Source organism: Thermobia domestica, chromosome 3 (assembly GCF_964235325.1).
Source record: "Thermobia domestica chromosome 3, izTheDome1.hap1.1, whole genome shotgun sequence".
Lineage (NCBI taxonomy): Eukaryota > Metazoa > Arthropoda > Insecta > Zygentoma > Lepismatidae > Thermobia > Thermobia domestica.
In genome coordinates, this window is record NC_137456.1 from 142,806,976 (window position 1) to 142,826,061 (window position 19,086).

The 19,086-nt window shown below is 36.0% G+C and overlaps 1 protein-coding gene across 4 annotated transcripts in view; it reads right to left on the reverse strand.

The window, feature by feature from the left end:
• The window catches only part of pod1 (coronin), a 112,171-nt gene that overhangs the window by 11,471 nt on the left and 81,614 nt on the right, over positions 1-19,086 (reverse strand). For all 4 annotated transcript variants that reach the window (XM_081751772.1, XM_081751769.1, XM_081751771.1 and 1 more), the window contains 4 exons: positions 15,964-16,102; positions 13,614-13,820; positions 10,204-10,339; positions 2,478-2,626 (listed from right to left, as the gene is read on the reverse strand). In XM_081751772.1, the coding sequence (XP_081607898.1) occupies positions 2,478-2,626; positions 10,204-10,339; positions 13,614-13,820; positions 15,964-16,102 (631 nt within the window). The remainder of the gene's footprint in view (positions 1-2,477; positions 2,627-10,203; positions 10,340-13,613; positions 13,821-15,963; positions 16,103-19,086) is intronic.

Consider the following 19,086-nt stretch of genomic DNA (forward strand, 5'->3'; position numbering starts at 1 on the left):
GGTTCATACGTCGTTTTGTTCAGAATAGAGTAGGCTTTCAGACAGTACCACTCACATGTCCCTATCATGAACCTGTGGGGATTTTTTGAAGGGAAATCGGGATTTTTGACAAAAAAAAAAAACTTCAAAGTTTGGGGTCCTGGACCCTTTCCCCTCATTTTGAGGCCGTCTAGCACGGTCCTGGGTAAACATACAGATTTGGAAATCACTTGCAAAAATAGTACTTGTGATACCAATTCCTTGTGACAAGTACCAATCTGCTATCTTCAACACTAAGGGCCGGAAAAAATATTTCCCTCTTCTGCGAATATCCCCAGAATTTTGCCAAAGATCTCATAGAAACTTTAAACATTTCCTGACACGTCCCTAATAATTGTGGGATGATAATTCATACGTCGTTCTCTTCAGAATAGAGTAAGCTTTCAGACATTACCACTCACATGTCCCTTGTACGCCCCTAAGGAGGGAAAATTGAGGAAAATAGGGATTTTTGTGAATCCCTTTTTTCCCATTTTGGGGTCCTCTGGTGCGGCACGGGATAAACATATAAATCTGGAAATCACTTGCAAAAATAATACTTATGGTACTAATTACTTGCGACAAATACCAATCTCCTATCTTTAATACTGAGGGCGGGAAAAATATTTTCTCATGTGGCAAAAGCGCGCAAAGCGCTCCAAATTACAGTAGTAACAAAAAGGAGATTATGTAAAAAATCCCTGACACGATCCTAATTATCGTAGAATGATGATTCATACGTCGTTTTGTTCAAAATAGGCTTTCAGAAAGGACCACTCAGATGTCCCTATCATGTACCTGAGCGGAGCAATAACCGCGAAAGTGCGGTTTTTGGTCAAGAAATATCCCTTTTTACCCTTCAGCCCCTCTGAACCGGGACAGGACGTTTGGGCGCCGCCATTTGGGCGCGGACGTTTTGGCGCTGCCGTTTGGGCGCCGGACGTTTGGGCGCAAAGCCGTTTAGGCGCCAGACGTTTGGGCGCGAGGTACATAGTAAAAATCACAATTTACGACATATAAAGTAAGCTAGGCACTGAAATCTAAGCGCCAATCAAGATATATACATTTCCTACACTTCTATCTTTATGTCACCTCATTTATCTGTATATTTTCTATCTCTATCTTATTTATTCATCTAAATTAAATAGTTTAATGCGTTTGTGGCATTTGTTGCCTAACCTCGTCATGGATTGATTTTTCGCTTGTTCACGATTCTTGTACTTCTGATCTAATGTTGATCTAATTTTTGTGATATATAAGAAAGCTAGGAAATGAAGGAATCAGACGAACTGTTAATTATTTTCTTAATGTTAAATAAAACATATTGCTATTCCCGGTGGGGGCACTCGGTCGAAAAAGTGTAACACGCTCTTTCAGGCCAGCTACCCTGAATGAGGTTTTCCTGAGTTTTCTTCATTCACATCAGGCAAATGCCGGGGTGGTACCTAATTTATAGGTCCAGGCCGCTTCCTTCCTTCCCCAATCCTTTCTTCCTTCCCTTTCCCCGGATAGTGTGCTCCCTCAAACGTGACGGGCTAAATGGCCTTAGATGCCGAGAGCCCAGAAATCTAAAAATCCTATATCCTAATCGAGTTGAGGGAAAGATACTTTGCATACATGGTGTCTAAGACATATTTCACATACAGGATGTCTAACACATTGAGTTTAGGAACTGTAGTATGCAGTATTTCTGGTATCACTTTTTTTATTAACATTCCAATATAAAAATCAAAACTTAACACACATTTTTTTCGTCCCATTGTAAGCATTTAATCTGCATTAAAGAAAGTGGTGAAAAAAAAAAAAAAAAACGATTTCAAAGTGAAAAATAATAGTTAAGTGTACATATATTGGTCATTTAGCCACTAGAAATGTGTTTGACATTCACACTTATTGCGTAACTACAGTAGAAGGCCTGCTTTAAGTTTTTTAATGGAATAGGCTCACTATGTATGTAATGCAGTCAATCATATGTAGTCTGGTCGACTTACATTTGGCTTGAAAATTTATCAAATAAAAAGCACACTTAACTTTCGTTGAAACTTAAAATTACAAAATTTAATTGTTAATTCAGTTTTTATAATTTTGAAATTCCAGTATTTCTATTATGTAAAACAAAATCCAGTATAATTCAAGGACTTCCACTACAGTAGACACCTTGTGATATCTTGATTCACATAATGTTGCATAATGGAATAGCAAACTTAGGAAAATATACGCTTATCAATTTAAGCACATGTGACGACAGGTTCTTGCCTCAAAATGTTCAAATAACAACCTTCCCTACCCCAGAAATTACTAAGAAAAACTGACATTTTGTACATCGCATAACTATTTTTTTTTTTTTTTTTAAATAAATCATATTCATAGAACAGGGCTTACATTTTGTTTCTACTTCTACTATAAACTAACATGAAATTACTATACTAGTGTAAATATTTTTACTACCAGAAACTTACCTGCTCCTGCTTTTCTTTGACTGATGCATTCACCTCTGGGCTCCAACCTATTTTGTATGGGATTGATGATCCAAATTTATTACTTCTGTCGCCGCTCTGAGTAGGAGTTAAATTTCCTTGGTTTCCTCCAGTACCCTGTACTTCTGATACTACGAAAGGAAAGGAAAGTACTACATTAAATTTACCTATTACAATATGCTAAAGTACTTCTTAGTTGAATTCACAATTATATAAGATATTACTCGTTCCATCGCCCACATAATTTACCAACGAAGTCATACTAAGTTCTTTTGACGTAAGTTTCTATTTCAGTCTGTCCTGCTACATCCTGGAATTTCTTAATGTATTGGTGAATCATAGACGAAAACTTCTTGTGTATTATTAATATTTTATTTTATTTTTAGCCAAATCAATGCTGTCCCTGCATGCCGACGCTGATTAAGTCACTATTGCGGAAATACTCAAGACTAACATTAAAGTGATGTTATTTAAAAAGGAACAAAAAATAAAATAGTACAAATATATAAATTTTTATAGACTTCCGAAATGAACAAAATTAACTTTAACTGTAAATCTGTGAAGGAAATTTCCCAACAATGGAAAGAAAGAGCTTTCTTTAGCTAACAATTTGCAACATATATGCTCATGGAACACTGATCAGAGAGGTTCCAGACTTGAGACATGTAAACAGTTCTCCCAATTTCTTACATTATCACTCCCTACAATCACGATGTGATTACTGGAAAGATATATTCTTTCTGAGACGAATAAGTCTATGATTTTATGCCTTACAGCTCTTTACCCAACGCGTGTGCGTGGGTTTTCTCGGGGTTCTCCCGTTTCCTCCCACTTTCTTCATTCCACTATTTCATTCATCGCTCATCACCACCGTCTCCTTTAGCCTAACTGGCATAACCGTGGGACGTTAAACTCAAAGATTTCATTTCATTTTTCTTTACCCAACACCAATCGAAATATGAAAACGTTTAAATATGATGCAAGTATTTTACTGCGCGCAAACGAGGCATATTTTCGTTAATTACCATACATGCAATGATACACGCACTTAAGTATAACTTTGTAAAGTTTACCTACCTATGATACTGTTCAATTAATTATGAACTATTACACGTCGAGGAGATCACAGTTCGATTTCTGGTGGGAGCTAGATCCCACGTTTAAATGTAGAGCTATGTTTCATATAGCTTCCATGCTGAAAATGAACTTGAACTCCAAATGAACCAACTACGAACTGCTCCTCGAAACAATTTCTTTATTGTGTCAGGAAACAAACTTTTAAATACGTTTTATGTAAAAATATATTTGTGTAGCGTCTAGTTGTATTTTTTTTAAACGACTTTAAGGGAGAAAAAAAAAAAAAAAGGACGTGGAAGTATGTTGGAAAAAAGTGATAGTGGCGTTAAGGAGATCGGAAGATGAAATTTCACACTTTCTACACAAATAGCGTGAGAATATTTTGTAGTGTAGAAAACAATAACCTAGTGTTAACATGAAGTGAAATAATACCAGACCCAACATTCCAGAACGTTTGTGTGGAATACTATGTGATTTTTCTTCAATATATAGCACTAAACAACGTAACTTATGAACATAAATTGCATAGAAATAATACAATGTCTGTCCTACAAAACAATGTACGACACGCTCCATAAGTCAGTTTACCAAAAGTACGTGAAATTTAATATCAAATAAAATAATAGTAATAAAAAATACAAATGCCTTTTTTGTGTATTTTGTAGGAATTTGTACTATGCCTTGGAACACTGCAAACGTCCTAGCCGTTTTGGTCCAGTGATTCGCATGGGATCCCTAAGTCAAACAGTATGAGTCTGGCCAGCTGATTAGGTTATCTTTTAGGAGAACCAGATAGATAGTAGGCAATGGAGCATTTACCCAGTGTCTACGAACTGCTGGGAAGCTACTTCGCGGATGTTTAAAAAAACCCAGCAACAGTGATATAACTCACAATGTGTTAATTAAATATTTCCCAACTACAAATCGCCAGCTAGTTAGCTCCCTTCATGATTTCGTGCCAGAGTTCAGTTTAGTGAAATCACTTTTTTCTCTATTACGTTTTCCTCCGTTAATGAAAACAAAGGCCTTCCACTTCTTTGGTAACTAACGAACACTACCAGTTATCGCACATTGTTAAATGAAATTGTGGACTGGTTCTTGAATACGCGTGGAGTCTCAGAAAAATTTTCTCCAAATATTTCAACACTGTCGCTATTTTTACTTGACTTTCATCAACATTAAGAAAAAGACTTTCAGTTCAACATCCCATGATTATGCCCGTTAGGCTAAGGGAGACGGATGATGAAGGCAAATGAATAATGATGGAAGAATTGGTGGAATGATACTGTAGGAGGAAACGGGAGTACCCCGAGAAAACTCGCGGACACGTTGTCTACCGCAAATTTTGCCAGGAATTGAACCAGGGATCCCATGCTACCATCCAACCACCATGCCCTCAATATTAAAGAAAACGGAATGTTATTTCGTTAATTTACGATTGGACCGCTCCCATAATGCACACTTGAAGATAATGACTACTTAAAATAAGGAAGCAGAGCTATGTGACCAAGCACAATAAATACTATTAAGTATCCAAACTCAATCCATAATTATTCTTTAATTTATTTTGACAATGTACAAGAGTCAAACTATAAACATCTTGCTTTTATTAACGGACATCATGCCACAAGTACAATATGTACTTCTATACAGCAAGATGTTTCATAATATAGACTCAAGTAAGCACTACGTAGTAATAAGTTAAGAATCTTGGGAGGAGAGGAGACAGCTTTAGTAGGTATTTGAAGTTAGCTCTGGAAGTCGGGATTTGGTATGTAATAGAAAGAGCTTAAAATGAAATTGCGAGTCATCGCCACTGATATCTTACATTGTCTTTGCTCTATTGGGATATCTACAATGTTAAAAGCCTTGTGTCATTAAATTAAGAAGGCCAATCCAGACTAAGTAATTTGAGTAATATTAAATATATTGTTGTGGACTAGTGTATAATCATTTCTCAGGTATATTTATATTAATTATTTTATTGCTAAATCCCTATTAACATTCTGATGATAACTTACCAGTTTCATATTTGGTTGTGTTTTGAATTCCAGGCGACCTAGGCTCATCACCCGAAGTTTGGCTTTGAGCCAATTTAACTGGAATTTGTAGCACACTAATGTTGTAGTCAATCGTTACGAAAATTGTGTTCTCGTTAAGACTTACCTAAATTTTCTTTCGGCAAACTGATCTATGAAATGTCCTATATGAGCTAATCCACGTCAAACCAACACAATTCTAAAACAAATTCTATCTTACCTTGCCAGATTTTGGAGAATTTCACACAGTTCCCTGAACAACTGGAAAATAGGAAACTCTGATATTACAGGTTGGTATGTAAACTGGTTTTGCAATTACAATTTGCAAAGTTCTCAAAATTTACCAAAAACTGCGTGAGTGACATTTAATCGATTGGTATTTGCAACTAACCTGAAGGATCTAGGATGTTAAGGTGTTTTCAATGTTACGAATAGAGCATTCAACACCATATAACTTTTAAAAAAAATTGAAAAGAAAAAAAATTTTTTAATTTATTTTAATTTATTTTTTTAATTTATTTTCACAAAATGCCATATGTTGAAAATTAAAAATAAAAATAATAATAATAATAATAAAAAACTTATGAACACACAATGTGTGTATATCTCCAAAGTTTTATTTTGGGATCAGCATGGAATCATTTGTTGCAAGAGTTCCATTTCCAAACGAGAGTTGAAAATCCCGTCAATTTACGTTCTTCTTGTAAAATGGATCGAAATAATTTCTGTGCTTTTCCAGAAACTGCAAGAAGTATGCAAATGCTGATAGACATGGTAGAATACACATGGTTTGTTTATATGTGAGAGCAGAACTCAACTTGGCGACTTATGCAGATGCATTCGAAGGCATATTCAAATATGTTTTGACCTATTAGCACCGAGGTACTGGAGTCAGTTGTCCAGCAGAGATGGAAGAGACTAAATGTGTTTGGTATTACAGTAATGTTTTACGTATGATTGAGTACTTTATGCTGTGTTGTGATTAGTACACGGCTTTAAAAAACCTGTGCCTTGTGTATCTTTGGATTTTGTGAAAAATTAGTGTTTGTGTGAACAATACAAAAGAACAGAAATGGGGAAAAGTGCAAGGTGTAAGACAATTACACCTTTCAATCCATTTAATAAAGTCAATTACAGCTGCGTCAAAAAAAGAATTGGAATTCACAATGGTTGCATGTATTTATGCCGGAAATGCTGAAGATATCCAAAATATTTGACAGTTGGAAACGAGGTGGGTCAGTGCTCAATAACAGATGCTACAGGATCTGAATCTGATAACGCAACTGTGTTTACTTCCCCAATAGAGACTTTGCCGGACTTGAATATGACAGGAGCCAGAGAAGTCAAATGTTGTCTAGATTCTTGTTTGTGCATGTATTGTGTAAGGTGAAACCTATGACCCCAATAGGCTGACTTCACATCCTGCCTGTCAAAGATGTCACAAAAGTTTTTGGTAAATTACGAGAACTTTCCGGACCCGATTCGAATTTCTAAATTGGTTCACAAATCAACTTGAGCTTTCCGTTTGCTTCACACACTGATGTCAGTGGTCGTCAGAATATAAAATATCCCTGTAATCTGTTGTAATCTGTATTGATTGATCTAGAACTATGTAATTTGACATGGATTGGTCCATATATGGTATTTCTTGTTGAGAGATCTGCTTGATTTAATGTCAGAATGCTTACGTGAATATGTTTCTGGTATATATTATTAACTACTAGTGCAGAATTAACGAATCTTAACACTTTCCACGTAACATGGTCTAATATAATTAAGTGAATTATTGACAGTTTTGCTACCACGTGTTACTAGTATAAAACTGCTGATTGTAATTAATTCTACATGAATATTGATGTCTAACACAATATTCACCTAATATCGCCATGGCGCAGACCGAAAAGTAAAATAAAAAGTAAATCTATTAATACCGGTATCAGGGTGGATTGATTTAAATCAGTCTGATTTAAATCACGATTTTAATCAAGATTTAAATCACTTGATTTTTTTAATAAAAATCGTTGATTTAAATCAAATTCCGAAATGAATTAATTTAAAGTGAAAGTAAGTAAAATCCCGTTTCTCTTCTGTTATTTCGATTATGGAGGATAATAATCATAATGCAATGAGACTCAAATGTATGTAAGCACAGTATGAAAACGAGTATTATGTAGGGAACGATCAGGGAAAATCCCGTTTGAACGTGTTACGGGTGAACCCTGCTTTCTTCTCTTTGTAACACAGGCTTTTAAAATTTCTATTCCAACGGGGAAATCACCATGGACATTTAAGATAAAAACTCTTTTGTGTCCATGTTTATTTGTTTATTCCCAGATAATAGGGGCGTATTTAGAGGGGTCCGATCCCCTTTCCTAAACAACAAAAAAAAAAATTAAAATTTTGGGCGAAATTTATGTACTAAATACATAGAAGTTCCTCGGGATCGTAATACGACAAATTTTGGATGCGTTAAAATATCGAATAATACTTTTGATAAAGTGGATACTTTACCCCATTGCAGAACATGCCGCGATCTGCGATGTGATCGCAGAAAATTTGCCGTGCCTGTGCAGGAAAAATTGTCAGAGGAAATAAAATAGCCAACAGAAAAGTATGAAAACGTGCCTGCTATGTATAGATGTCTTAAATGCACGGACAACTCGCATTCGAACTGTTTTTCACGTCACATAAAGCATATTTTTAACAATCACAAGTGTTTCTTTCGCTGGAACTGATCTTGATTTTTTTTATTTTGGAATTCCTGCAGAAAATTTTTGACTTACAAAAGCTCATCGCATAAAGACAAAGAAAGCTCTGCCATCGGAGAAAACGATATTCACGAAGAAATCAAATATCGACTAAAAGCAGGGAATTCGTGTTATTATTCAGTTCAAAATCTCTTATCGTCACGAATTCTGTCGAGGAATTTCAAGCTTTAAAATATATAAAACGATAATTATGCCTGTTGTGCTGTATGGTTGTTAAACATGGTCGCTTACGCTACGCTAAGGGAAGAACGCAGACTGAAAGTATTTGAGAATAAAATTCTGAAACGAATATTCGGAACCCAAAGGAACGGAAATGAGGAATGGCGAAAACTTCATGATGAGGAACTGCATAATTTATACCATTCACCAAACATTGTTAGGGTCATCAAATCTTGGAGGCTCAGGTGGGCAGGACATGTAGCGAGAATGGAAGAAAGTAGGAACGCTTTCAAAGTTTTAACTGGAAGTCCAATCGGAAAACGACCATTAGAAGACCTAGGCGCAGATGGGAGGACAATATTAAGATGGATCTCGCAGAAATAAGAATACAAAATAGAAACTGGATTCAGTTGACTAAGGATAGAAGTCAGGAGAGCTTTTGTGAACATGGCTTGAACCTCCGGGTTCCACAGGTCATAGAGTGAGTTAGTTAATTTTAGGCGAAATTTATGTACTTTATATGTATTTCGTGCCGCTAGCTAGTTCCAATTATTTAAAAATATGCCGCTGCCAAATATTAGTAACTCTCGTGAAAAGAAAAGTGTCATGTTGATATACATTGCTGTACCTTTTCCTTAATGCTTAAGAAACATTGTTTGGGATTGAAATAGGTTAACGATTGGGAATTAATTCAAAATTAAAACCCAATACTTTCACTTAAATGGGATAATTAACATTTAATACTAATTCCTAATGTTTTTTCTTCAGTTCGCAACTTGCATTATACGAAGAAAAAGATTTGATTTAAATCAAAAAAATCGATTTAAATCAAAAAAATCAACAAAAATGATTTTTTTAAAAAAAATCATGATTTTTTTCCACCCTGACCGGTATTATGTACTATAATCTATTACAATCTACACCACCTCAAATAATTAAATACAACGTGACACGTGAACTTTGTGGTAGAATACACCGGGTGTATGTGTTTTCTCAAAGTTCTTCCGTTTCATCCTACTTTATATTCATTATCATCATCACCGTTTCCTTTAGCCTCAGTGCATAATTGTGGGATATTAAACTAGAAAAAAATGAAATGAAATCTTTGAGTTTTACGTTCCACGGTTATGCCGGTTAGGCTAAAGGAGACGGTGATTATGAGAAATGAATGAAATGGTGGAATGAAGAAAGTGGGAGGAAACAGGAGAACCCCGAGAAAACCCACGAGCACGGTGTTTGTCCACCACAAAGTCCACACGGCGCGAGCTGGGATCGAACCAGGGACCCCAAGCACCGGAGGTAAACGCTCTACCACTGAGCCACCGCGCCCCCGATATTAAACTAGAAATTTCATTTCATTTTAAATAAGTCTAACTTTTCGTATACCGGTAATCATCTCTTACACTGCTGAGTGGTTCCATTTTACCATAAGGACATAAATTCAGATGCATATACGGATTTTAAAAATGTAAATATAAACTAGATTTTTATATTTGATTGCTCAACACTTAATTTATTCACTTTTACCAGTTTGATTTTTAGAACTATGTTTTATTTTTGGACTTACTCTATCCCTAAAAGTTACATTTCTTATATCCTTCATTTTTTTTTTTTTTTTCATCACTGATTATGTAGATTCAAATTGGGTCATATTTAAACACTTACAGGTATCCATTCCTTCTGGTTTCAAGCTTATGCGTGATGGAGCTCTATTTATTCCTTTAAACCATTCTCGACTTTCCATCGTTGGTTTCCAGGTCACTTTAGTCGGAGGAAACAGATCATCTTGGAAAAGTTCACTCTATAAAAAATAAGAAAAGAATATTAGTGCTAAAAAATAGTTTGATTATCCAAGTTTGTATCATCTTGAACAAATTCTCCCAAGCATTTTTATTTTTTTTTTCTTCTGTTCAGCAAGAATTGAATGATAGTACATCTCCAAATCTCTTTCAAAGATATTTCTATGATAAGCAGTCACTAGTTTCCAGCATAATGTAAACAAAAATCTTGTAAACAAAATTCAGCTATTGATTGATGGATTGATTGACTTCAAAGTGTATGGCAAGGCGAGTCAACAGCGAAGTCTTTTGCACTCTCCTATGACTAGAGTTGGCAAAAACCATGGTTTTTATTGAAAAAACCAAAAAACCGGGTTTTTTGGGTTTAAACCCATTTTTTCTGGTTTAAACCAGTTTTTTTTTTTATTTGTTTGTTTAAATAACTTGCTCTGTGTATTTATATCACATATGGACAGAAATAAGTAGAAATAAGTTTGTTTCGCCTTTGTCTTATTATGCAACAACAGGATTATGCTGGAAGAGATCACATAAACTTAAAGCGGAATTCAAACTGCTCTCGGCTTACATCCGAGAGAAATTGTCCTCCATGGACTCGAAACCGGGACTAATTGGCTACAAATGCGATGAGTCTGCCGACTCACTCATGAAAAACTCCTGATAAGAGACGTTGTACTGATCTTTACGTACTTGTTAATATAATCGTTAAGAGGCATTTCAGAAAGACAAAAAGATAAACAGTTGCACAAGTGAAACCATTATACAGAATTGCATATAAATCGGGAAACTCCCGCCTTAGGCATTGGAAAAATCCTGTTATTACTTTAAATGCAAGCAAATCCCGCTATTTCTTGGCATGTAAAATTTTTATGGTCAACGTATCATAATCAGTACGCTAAAACTGAGGTATTATATTACAAATTTAGTATGTAGATATCATTCAATTGAATTGAATGATCAATAAAATTGAAACAAAGTCCAATCCAAGCTAATGTTGGAAGCTACGTAGGCAGTCGACAAATTTTGCCAATATCTATCAATACATTTAAGCAACCTTTGCTTCTTTATAAAACAACAGGCATTCAGGCAAGCAGAAATATACAGTTTGGTTTCGTTTCGTATGTTCAGGCATATAGTTTTATGTAATACCGAGGTTATCAAGAAGACTTCCGCTTAAAGTGACATCCTAACTACTACATGGTTTACACTTGAAAGAAGGGTTGTGGTTCAACCGAGAATTGAACATGGGATACCTTGATTAAAAGGTGAAAAGGAGATAAAACTAATGCAGTTGGTTTGATATGTGGAAATGTCACTATGAAGTTCACACGATTTAAAGCAATTTTAGTTTTTTTTTTTTTTTTTTTTTTGCGGGGGGGGGAGGCAGCTGGTTTAAACCAGCCAACCCTGCCTATGACATATTAAACAACAAGGTAAAAGAATAAAAGAACAATATCACAGGAAAATTATAAATTCAGAAAGTAGTCTATATCATAATAAAAAAGTGTCATTCTATTTAGGAGATAAAATGTCAGCATTTAAAAAATGTGCAAACTCAACACACAAACACAAAGACAAGTTAAATCTTCTCTGCCAGGGCAGCTTGACCATTGGTAAACACATGTGAGCCCTTCCTTAATTAGTAGTGGGTATGATTATGACTATGCAGCATAGAAAAGAAGATAGGAAGAAAGTAAATGCTATGACAAGAATAAAACCAACATGACAACACAGATAAACACTGGATGAGATATAAGTTAATTAAAATGGGAAAAAAACTCTTATAAAGGAGTCAAGTCTTGGGCATGTTGCAGGAATGAAAAAACTTTTAGAATCATCTAGGCAGCATACCAAAGACAGATCTGCAGGCAGTCAGTCGCTTAGGAACAAGATGCTAACACTCCACGAGAAGATAGCAAATAGTTAGCAACTCACCATAAAGTAGCCTATGAACAGGTGAAAAGCTGCGACATCACGCTGTTTACCGCCACAGCACACAAAGTGACACACAAACACATTGCCCTGCGAAAAGTGAGCAGAAATAGTAGATCTAAGCTTGGCTCGTAAACAGCGCTTTTGGAGAAAGTTCTGAAAGAAAAGAGCCAAATGGCCATGTAAGCCCCAGAAATGCAGTTGGCGCAAAATATCATAACGCCAAGAGGTGTCACGCTTTTTCTAAATCAAAGAAGATACCTATCAGATGTTCCTAATGGTAAAAGGCATCGCGGATAGTATTGTGAAGATGAACCAGACGATCAGTTCAACTAAAGCGCTGAAAGCTACACAGAAATTGGAAAGAAGTCCGCTGGTTCAAGAAACCAGACTAAGAGAGTGTTGATAGTTTTCTCCAAGAGTTTACACAGACAGTTACTCAGGGCGATCAGGCGTAGTTTCCACTGGACGTGGTAGGTTTGGCAGGCTTCAAATGGGAATAATATATGCTTCATGCCAGACACCAGGGAAAAGTCTTCAAGCCAAATACGATTAAACAATTCAAGATTTGCACGAAGATGTCGAAGAATCGCATAATAGATGCTGTCCGGCCCAGGTGCCGCGCCCTTCGTGGAATGGAAAACAGTGCCAAGTTAAGCAGTGGTAAAACGAAGATTATAAGGTTCAGTATTCTAAGAACAGAATCAAAGTGATGTACGCTCGGCACGTTGTTTCTGAGTGAGCAACTCCACTTAGTAGTGGGAAGAACTTAAGACAGCGGCAAAATGAGGTCCCAAATTCAGCGACAATCCTGTCCTGATCAGTGAATAACACACCACTGATGACACATGACACACCAGTGAACAACACACCAAATGTAAAACAAAGTAATTTTAAATGTAAAACAATGCTTTTCATTTTTTCAATGTTTTCTTTCCCTCTCCCTGTTTACGATAGATCTTACCATACAGTCTTCTGTGTTTATTTTGTTATCGTATTGTTAACTACCATTGCACTTTATCCCTCAGTCAAGTTCTTTTTCTTCTTCTATTTGAGTGTTTTATTTTATATTCTATATTCGTTATGCAGTGTTATTTTACTCTGTTGGTCATAAATTGTAAGTGCGTCTACTCTTTTCTTCACTTCTATATTTGAAACATCCATTGCTTTTCTCTTTAGGAAATTTCTCATAACAATGTAATAATACGATTCCTACTTCACAACTACGGTACTATTCTTTCTCTCGTGGTAATATAAGAAACAAGGTAACTATAGAATGTTACTATTACAGCTCATAATAAACACACTAAAAACAGCTTATTCAACATGCAAATCAACATTACCAACCTTTAATCTTGGAACAGTAAATGATAAAGGCTCGATTGTGTTATTTGTCAGGCGCAGAGCTCGGGCGAATTCTACATTCTGCACTTCACAAACATTTTTTGTCAAGAACGATAAACCTTGATGTAAAGTATTACAGCGATGATGGCTAAGCGGACATAGATATGGCTGTTCTTCTGTAACTTCATATGCATATATTGTCGAATCACCCTGTTACGAAAAAAGAAAGAAAAAGTCAAACGATGCTGTTGAACAAAACATTTAAAATATATATTCTTATAATATAAAGATCATAATTTTTACTTTTTTTAAAAAAAAATGTACCTAATTAACTGTCTCACAATTTCTGTTTGTTTGAAGTTTATCTACTCTTGTCAGCACCGAGGCTATACGAAAGGTCAACCCAAACTTTCATTGAGATCTGAATCACATGTAATCCCAATGATCGAACCCGGATATTCCACCTCCACCGAAAGCAAGCACATTAATAATTTAAGCTCAAGGAAGCCTAGTTGCAAAAACCATGTACTACTTGGTTAAATTTTACTACTTTGATTAAAAAAAAAAAAAAAAATCAATTTTCTCTTACACGTTTCTTTTGACTTCGAGTGAAAAATAAGATTCCCATTAAAAATTTAATGGTAGTGGATAATGTTTTTGTAGTACAAAATCAGTTCACTAGCTACAAAATCAGTTCACTAGCGCCAAAAACTGCTTTGACGCAATATGACCACCACAATGGATTCTGAGCACTTGGTATTCACAAAAGCGTTTCATACCATGATCAGACACAGCTTCTTGTTTGTGTACTCCCGACCTATGCCCAGAAACGCTATCCTAAGTGAAGATGGAAGTTTAAATTATCACAAAGAATAAAGGCTCCACCGGTGAAAAGCATTTTTGAATGTAGTTCTCACTTGGGTCGAACTGAGTTTTTTTTTTTTTTTTTTTTTCATCTTGATAAATATCTTAAAATAGAAGGGTCTTCAAATATTCCTTTCGAATATTTCCCATAAAGCTATTCTTCAAGTGCTTTAAACAGGTATTTCAGATAGTATATATATAATAGTTTAGTTCTAATTATCATTAATAGCTTACGATCTCTTCTTTGAAGTTACTTAGAAAAAATGGCACATCTATAATTATATCAACCAATTGTGAGGATTTCAATGAAAGATTAAAAATGAAATGAAACTTCTAGTTTTACGTTCCAAGTTCTGCCGTTCAGGTTAAACGGAAGGGCTGATTAATGAATTGAATTTCAGTGTCAATAAAAGAATTGGTGGAATGAGATGTTGAAGGGAGCGAGAGAACCAATGGAGAACAAACAAACTAACGTTTAGCTTATATGTATCATGAAATAAACTATTAATTAGATTTGGATATTTATGGTTATAACTAATACCAAAAAGCAGTGTTCAAGACAGAGAAACTCAACTGTCAACAGTCGTTTTTATATGAGTAAAGACCTGAAATCTAACAAGCCAACATTACACGTTTCAAGAAAATTAGTTTTTGAACCATCTCAAGTTAGCTGTTGTGTTTAGCTGCACGGTAGTGCAAGTTCAGGTCGGGAAATACACAAATATTTTTCTCATTTTAAAGCATTGAACAAGAGATGTTTCTATGTTCCGCTTATCTTGTACTGTCAGAAGGAGAGTTTATGATGCTCGAGTAAGTATAATAAAAGAGAAGATAAGACAGAGAGAAGTTATATTATTATATTGGCTATTTTAATCATATTTACGCCTCTCTAGGATGTTTTTAAAAGTGCAGATTTTTAGATCTCCTTGCTCCTCTTTTACCAGCATTGTAAATTGAATATAGTTGTTTAATGAATGAATTAGATGTTATATACGTTATATCTCTTTTCTTCTTTCTTTCTCTTCTCTCTACGTCATCTCTAGAGATGAATGTTCCGACAAATAGATTGCAAGAGTCGATATCAAAAATGAAAATATCTAAACTATTACTTATGCATATTGCGCTACTTAGCTTAACGTACCAGACAAGAAACTGAGAAACTAAGAATTCAAATCTTTTCGGAGATGGTACTGCACTGATGTTACGAATCTGAGCCTTAACTATATAGACCTTACTTCTCTAGTCAAATGAACAACTCTTTCACAGATTCTTATCCAACCTGCCTTCCTATCGTAAGTTGTCCATACTTGAAAGGCCAAAGGTGGGAACGTACTTTTGATCGTGAAGATACATACTGCATTGCTCTTCATATCATACAGCACAGCATGTTCATCTAATTAGCAGATTGGTGCTGTCAAAAAAGGAGTATGATGCATACCTTGAAAGATTTTCCAAAGGTTATTTCTGAAGAAACAATATGAAAACTAACCTTGCCTGTTACAAACAATGTCGAACTGTCTTCGTCATAGAACGGAATCAATATAGCTGGAGAGACATCCAAGCCGACAGTACCAAGAGGACTAGACACATCATCAGCATTATACAATGATATTTGTCTTTCTGATACCCTGTAAAAAAAAAATAAGTGATAAATAAACAATTAAGATGCTTTCACGTTTAAACGGAAACACTTAAAAACTATTATTCAGCCAACTGCTGTATTCAATTTTCGGTTATAGTACCCAATGTGAAATCATAATGAATCTTGGAGTAAGTGGAGATTTATATGTATTCATAAGCAGCAAACTTCTGTCTAGAAATTCAGACATGATAGTGCGCTGCCCAGTCATCAGCCATCTAAAGTTAACCATTAGCCATAGCCCTTTATGGGTTGTTCCACCAAGCAATTTGGTTTAACTTCCTACATTCTCTGTATGTAAGGAAATTTCACATCAATATTTTGACTAAAAAGCATTATGAAGACGAAGACAGGATGAGGCTTCTTAAAAGGTTTTGCGGAGACATGGACTGCAACCATTGTTGTAATCCAGCTTCAGAATTGAGCTGAAGCGCAATAGCTGGAAATCTACCATCAAATTTAAAACAACTCGTAGGAATATCATCGACAAAATATGTTTGTTGTTTGTTAACGTATAGCGCCCCTTTCCAGCACCGAGGCTACATGAAACGAGACCCACGGTTTAAGGTAAAATTCACAACACTATAATGCGTTCAAATTTTCTGATGCTCTTCGAATTTTTTAAATGACTTTCACAACACAAAATAAAATTTAACATATTAAATTTTTAAAGAAGTAAAATATAGTATAACCATTTCTGTATAACTGTAACTAAAATAGTTTTAAATTTACAGATAGATCACAAGGTTAACGCTTATACAGGTTAGGCTAAAGGAAACGGTGATGATGAGTAATGAAGAAAGTGGTGGAATGAAGAAAGTGAGAGGAAACGGGAGAACCCCGAGAAAACCCACGAGCACGGTGTTTGTCCACCACAAAGACTACACTGCATGAGCTGGGATCGAACCTGGGACCCCAAGTACCAGAGGTGAATGCTCTACCAGAGCCACCGTGCCCCCTAGATATCCGATACGAGTCGAGCCAGGATCACTTCACCTCAGCGACTAGTACGCGACGACGTCTGCTAATTGTCCGAACTAGGTTTCACAGAATCCAAAATAGGTACTTCGTTGATATGGTTCTTATCTGCTTGTCAGCGGGAGTGCATCCATTGGACAAAATAGCAAAATAGCTACGGAGATTCGAATACGGGAGGGTGCTTCGGAGCAACTCCTCCCAATGCAACGTTCTTGGCTGCTGTGTCAGCATGCTCGTTTCTTCCTGGCACCCAGTAGACAACATCGTTACAGTTCTGTTGTTGTAGCTGATGATATCTCAAGAATGTCTTGCACTACGGAGTGTTTATTAAAAACATTCTACAGGCTTATAATAACGCTTTCGACGCAGCGAAGTCTGAAACGTGTAATGGAGAGCAAGCTCAATTACTGGTTCAGAACGAAATATTGAACACAAGTCATGCATATTAAATTTTGAACTATCCTTGTCTGTAGCGAAAGCTAACAAAATTCTGTTTATGAACCATTCTTAGACAATACATTATATTTGGGGTACTCTTCTAGAATGCTCCGAATTCTTGGTAGAATTCCTGGGTACTGGTGTGTTATTTAGCATGTGATGAGAACTGAAGGACGAGCCTTGGTGGAATCAACAACCAAAGTGAAACAACACAAGCATATACCAAACCAACAGATGGCCATAAAATTTATCTGCATACAAACTCTCATAAGTACAAATGTACCAGGGCGTGTAGCTCGAACACGTGCTACATTATTGGTCATAAATTTGACCACTACACAACTGAAAGTTACAATGCTGGTCAGAAATACAATGCACATAGGCTGTATAATTTAGAAGTAGTCTATTACGACTACAGGCTAATGGTGGTTAGTTTGCTTCTGGATCAAGTCTAACAATGGGACTAGCACGGAAAGCAACAGTACCTAGCCTAATGTTCAAGTTAATCAGCATCAAGTTAATTCAGCACAGAGGAACAAGCAGTTGACTAATACAACCGTAGTAGACTACAATATAAACGTAACAGATTATTACGATCAGCATTCCAGATGCAGTGGAAAGTACACGAAGAAAATTCACAAGAGTCGGAGACAAGAGTACGGAGGTCGGAGAAAAGATACGTAAGATTACGAGAGTATGATGCCCGCGTTAAGTGGCGACCAAAAGTCAAACTAAAAGTCAGACTATGTCAACAAATGAAAGCCGAGGGTAACTAAGATAAGTTCGGATCAACAAGGCAAGTTCAACGATGGCAGAAGCGTAAACAACATCTTTTTGGCCACAAAATCAAAATCCTATCAGTGAATAAGACGATGTAATGTCAGTTGCAGCTGTCGAGTATCGCGTAGGTATCTGAAACGGCAACAGATAACAAGATCGTCAACACAGAGGAGATCAGACACAGGAGGCTGGATCTGTGACAGAACACTGTTTATAGCGACATTAAACAGTGTTAACACTGAGAACACCGCCTTGGGAGACACTGTCTCTCTGTAAAAATAGCTGAGAGACTAACATTCAGAACTTGAAATAACGTTCATCCAGGAAGTTCTTTATGAATTTAGCCATGTGGCAACGAAGGCCCCAGTCATATAGCTCTTTTAAAATTTCATAACACTAAGTTTTGTGAAACCTTTTCTAAATAAATTATATATATATATATACCGAGTGATTCAATAAGAACGTACCAGGCCTATATCGCAGCTAATACTGCACGTAGAGCCTTCAAACAAAAAATTGCATTACCAAATCGTATGTGTAGAATGCAATAAAAATAGTAGCGAGACCAGTGGCGTCTTGTGAATACCTCCAACGGGGGTCAACTTCAAAATTTGCAATGGAAAGTGATATAACTGTTGTTGGAATCGTTTGAAAGGACATTAAATGTCATGCAACTTTTCGAGGACAAACTTTGTCATATCCTTTCCCATTTAACCGCTAGAGGCATTGTTGCAATCTACCCGTATCTGACTACCCGTAGCAGGCCTTTATCTCAGC